The sequence below is a fragment of the Lygodium microphyllum genome, chromosome 14 (assembly GCF_053477565.2).
Source record: "Lygodium microphyllum isolate KBCC chromosome 14, Lygodium_microphyllum_v1.1.10, whole genome shotgun sequence".
NCBI classification, from domain to species: Eukaryota; Viridiplantae; Streptophyta; class Polypodiopsida; order Schizaeales; family Lygodiaceae; genus Lygodium; species Lygodium microphyllum.
The window spans coordinates 92,023,659-92,028,432 of NC_141148.1; the positions used below are offsets into that span (position 1 = coordinate 92,023,659).

At 41.5% G+C, this 4,774-nt stretch overlaps 1 protein-coding gene across 1 annotated transcript; it reads left to right on the plus strand.

The window, feature by feature from the left end:
- Positions 1–1,228: 1,228 nt before the first annotated feature.
- On the plus strand, positions 1,229–4,507 carry LOC148025854 (serine/threonine-protein kinase SRK2A-like). Its single transcript, XM_087693115.1, has 9 exons — positions 1,229–1,764; positions 2,533–2,607; positions 2,694–2,795; positions 3,000–3,053; positions 3,140–3,232; positions 3,332–3,424; positions 3,516–3,620; positions 3,698–3,796; positions 3,895–4,507. Exons 1-9 carry the CDS (start codon positions 1,366–1,368, stop codon positions 4,165–4,167), a joined length of 1,293 nt encoding a protein of 430 aa, XP_087549241.1. The 5' UTR covers positions 1,229–1,365; the 3' UTR covers positions 4,168–4,507.
- The last annotated feature ends 267 nt before the right edge of the window (positions 4,508–4,774 follow it).

The following is a 4,774-nucleotide window of genomic DNA, read 5'->3' on the forward strand; positions in this document are numbered from 1 at the left end:
GGGAAGCCACAAGAAGTGACTAGAGATGCAAATGAGCCACATAATGCTCATGATTTCGCAATACAATGTTAATTTACACCAAAGATAAGTTTTCATCCATTTATGTTTAACTCTAGACATTGAAACATGATGGCGCTTGATAGGCGTCATAGGTAGATTGCTCATTCTTAAAGAGAATGTTAGTATGAAGAAAAGAGATGTGTTACCCAATGATATTTTTAAACAAAGGCAAACACATGGGTGTACCTTTTTGTCCTTATTGTCTTCTTTGTGGTTTTCATAAGTCATAGACTATGACAATTATTTGTACTTTTATTAGCTAGAAATCTCATTGGAATGGATTTAGTTAGGTCTCATAAAAATGATGTAAGTTGTTAATATTTTCTCATAAAAATGATGCTTTTTGTAGAAATTCAAATAGGAAAACTTGTTCCCTTTGGAAGCTCATCCTCATATTGATTGGTTTACAAAAAGGTTCGAGACATAAATAATATCTTAAGCCGATTAGATATACATGGTAAGGGGTGCTCAATACCCTTGCTAACTGACCCAACATTTTTGTGGTTCCTTTGCAAAAATGTCCACTACTGGCGAACACATAGGCCCTTTTTAGATAATTTATTTCGCATGAAGCTACCTCAACACCATCAGATCACATATGAAATTGTCAAAAACTTGTGTGTGTGCACGTGTGTGCGCCACACGTGCATTGATTGTTGCATTCGTGAACCTATGAAATTGTCAAAAACTTCTTTTCTGTGTGTGCGTGTGCACGTGCGCACACATCAATTCTTGCGTTTGCGAACCTAAGATACGTCTAGCACACAACCACCCATGGTAGTCTTGTTGAAATGGTTAAAAAGACCTTGTGCCAATGGCTTGTTGGTTACAAGATCAACTCTTGTTGTCGATTGACACGACTCACCCTGGGATTTCCACAACTATTCAAACGAAACTATTTGATAAAACAACTCTTGTCCAACTCAGGAGATGTTCCTACCCTGTTTGCCACCAAGGTTACCGCTGAGGGTCATGTGCTCAAGCTAAGAGTGATGGATTGATCCTTCCATGTGATGGATTAATCCTTCCATGTGATGCTTAGGCTAAGAGTGATGGATTGATCCTTGCATGTGATGGTAGTGATACTAGTTGATGCGTGGGAAACATATGGCTCATGTGACACGGTGCCTGAATAGGCAAAGCCTTAATCCGTTTCGGTGTAAAAGTACGCTCTCTCTGACTCCCCCACCTCTCGGTTTCAGGTGCAAACAAGACTCACAAGGAACAGACACAGAGAGAGAGAGAGAGAGATGGCTTCGCCCATGTAGGTGGGTATATGTCACAAGCTCCGTTTGTCGTTGACCTATGCTCCAATGGCTATCTGAGGATGCAGCTTTTGTCCAAACCCTAGCCTTCCTTCATCCTCTTCACATTTTTCTTCATCTTTTCCCCCCCTCCCCCCTTTCTTCTTATTCCCCCCAGAGGCCAGGCTCCTGCTGCACAGAGAGAGAGAGAGAGAGAGAGAGAGAGAGAGAGAGAGACAGCGGTTCCTCCTCCTCCCCTCACATGGATTGCGTCCCTGGAGCCACCCTCCCCCCTGCCATTGGCGTAGGCAGCTCCCTGGAAATCCCCATCACGCATGACAATGATCGGTACGAACACGTCAAGGACATCGGCTCGGGGAACTTTGGAGTCGCCCGCCTCATGCGAGACAAGGCATCCAAAGAGCTCGTCGCCGTCAAGTACATCGAGCGAGGCGAGAAGGTAGTAGACTAGGGGTTTCCCATCAGTCATTGTTGATGCCCTCATTGCTGTTGATTCAAGTTGCACAGTCAAGATTTGAGCCTCTGCATTGTGGCTTGTGAAAATCAGACCTTTGCTATTGTCAGAGCCAGGAGAGGAGACATGGCTTAAAGTGGGGTTTTTTGCAAGTTTAATTATATAGAAAAGAGAGGTCGTGAATTGGGTTTTAAAGGACACATCTTGCTTCTGCGGCAGGAATTACCGGTTTGGTTAAGTCTCTCCTCCAAGTTAACCTCCTCTGAAAGGAGGATAAATCTTTCCCAAATAGAGTCTCCTGCTTCTGAGAGGCACAGACAGTGCAGGACTTTGAAAATGAGCTGAGCTCCCTCCTTTCTTCAGAGGGATTCTCTACTTCGAACTTCTAAGATAATGGAATATCAGCTCTTACTTCTACTTTGATCAAAAGTAGCATCCTTTAATTTGCAGATGGAAAGGCATGATATAGTTCCTCTCTGTATTGGATGCTTAAAGTATATGAAGTGAGGATAGTTGGGATTCTATTCATTGCTTGTGCTCCCTGAAAAAATGGAAACATTTACCATCTCTTGTGCGTTTTGTCCAGATTGCCTCATGTGACCTACAAAACTGACTTAGGATTGTTATGATTAGTATGCATGAAAAGAAATCTTCAGCTTGAGGAGCATAAATGGTCTTGCTCTTTGAGTTATACTTGATTAAAAGCAAGGGGCTCATGTGTTGTCTCTTAGCTTACGTATTGGTGCTGTGCAGATCGACGGAACCGTGTCAAGAGAGATAATGAACCACCGTTCGCTTCGCCATCCTAACATTGTCCGTTTTAAAGAGGTAAATTTGTCAGTAAATAGATTTTTAGTTGTGGATTTGCACATGGTTGCTGTAAGTGGTCTAATGCATCCCCATCTTGATGGAAGGTTATTTTGACACCTACTCACTTAGCCATTGTGATGGAATATGCGGCTGGAGGTGAGCTTTTTGAAAGGATAAGCAAGGCAGGCCGATTTAGTGAGGATGAGGTTTGCAAACTTCAGAGTCCCTTCTAATTGTTTTGTAAGTTGTGGGTCAGATTGTTTATGCCATAGTAATACAATTACAATCTGAGATTAGTGAGAATGCTTTATATATTGATGTTGCAACCTTTTCAACACCTCACTATTTTTCTGTTTACATAAGTACTGTGTTGAGGCATGTAATAATAACTGATGGATTCCTTTATTCAGGCACGGTTCTTTTTCCAGCAACTAATCTCAGGAGTTAGTTACTGTCATACAATGGTATCTTGTGCATCTTGCATAATTTCGACAATCAGATGTTGGTTTAATGGCCTTTTAACAAGAGATAACGTCTCTGTCCATGCCAGCAAATTTGTCATCGTGACTTAAAGCTGGAAAACACACTTCTGGATGGAAGTGATACTCCACGCCTCAAAATATGTGACTTTGGATACTCTAAGGTAAACACAGTATATGCTTGATTGTAGTTGGTGACAATTGCAGTCTTGTTGTGAGGTTAAAACCTGATGTTATTAGCATTTTACTGCTTTTGAGTGCAGTCTTCAGTTTTGCATTCACAGCCAAAATCGACAGTGGGGACTCCAGCTTATATTGCTCCAGAAGTTTTGTTAGAGAAAGAATATGATGGAAAGGTACACTCATATTTGTTGTTTATATCGTGATTTAAGAGGGCCTATTGTCATGGTTTTCCTGTGAATGGATGTACTTCGATTCATGTTCCAGATTGCAGATGTGTGGTCTTGTGGTGTGACCTTATATGTTATGCTAGTTGGAGCTTATCCTTTCGAGGACCGTGAGGACCCACGCAATTTTCGTAAGACCATTCAGGTATGCAGGTTTTGTCATGTTCTTGCTATTCAACACGAGCTATATGTTGGGCTGTAATAAGCATATTGGTTTTGCAGAGAATTCGGAATGTGCAATATGCATTTCCGGAAAACATATCCATAACCCCTGAATGTAGGGATCTACTTTCTAAAATATTTGTTGGAAATCCCACCCAAGTAAGCAGATTCTAATATCTAATATGGAAGTGATGAAGTGTCTAGTTGTTCGTTTTCAATGGTTCATGAATGTACTACTGATTTTCTTGTGCTTTCAGAGAATAACCATGGATCAAATAAAAAATCACGAGTGGTTCTTGAAGAACTTGCCTGCAGACCTTGTAGATGGTGCGTCTGCTCTGGCTGATTACATGGATGAGCCTCCTCAAAACCAGGACGAGATAGAGCACATGGTTGCTGAAGCAAGAATTCCTGCTCCGGGCTATGGTATTAGCCAATATCTCCAGGAGGAAAGCTGGGGTTTCGATGACATGGATTTTGATGACAGCCTTGATAGTGAAAGCAGTGGAGAATATGTGTGCGCTGTTTAGGGTGTTAAGCTGCATCAAAACGAAGGTGATTTTTTCTTGAGAGGTGCCTTGTCAGCACATGTTTTCAAGACAAATCTCTTTATTGCACCATTCAAGCAGACAGTGGCATGCATGTAAATGCTTGTAAAGTAGAAGGTTTGGACTAGGAGGGCAAGATTCCAGCCAGTGTAAGCTGGTTGTGTGGTTGACAGATATCTAGCGGCTATTTCTGGGCTATTGGACATTTTTCTGGGCCTTAAAGCCATTGTAAATCTGTGAGTAATTGTTTACTTTTTGCTCAGATAAACTGATTGTAAAATCTAGGTTGCCTGGCCAAGTCTCTGGCTGTTTTTGCTGTAAATTGCATTTTGTGGAGATTAAGCCAAAGCTCGTATTGGTGGCTGTTGAGATATTTGCAATCACGCCTACTTCAGTCTCTTTGTAAGGAGCAATGAGGGCTCAGGACCAGAATCCCATATGCATAGTAGGAGAAGTGCTACCACTCAATTCCTATAAAGTATTGTACTTGCACTCTTTTCTAATGCAATGATAGTACTGTCTTTTTTCCAGTAAAGTGTCTATGTTATTGTTCACACACAAGATTGTGTTTGAGTCCGAAGTTTCAATC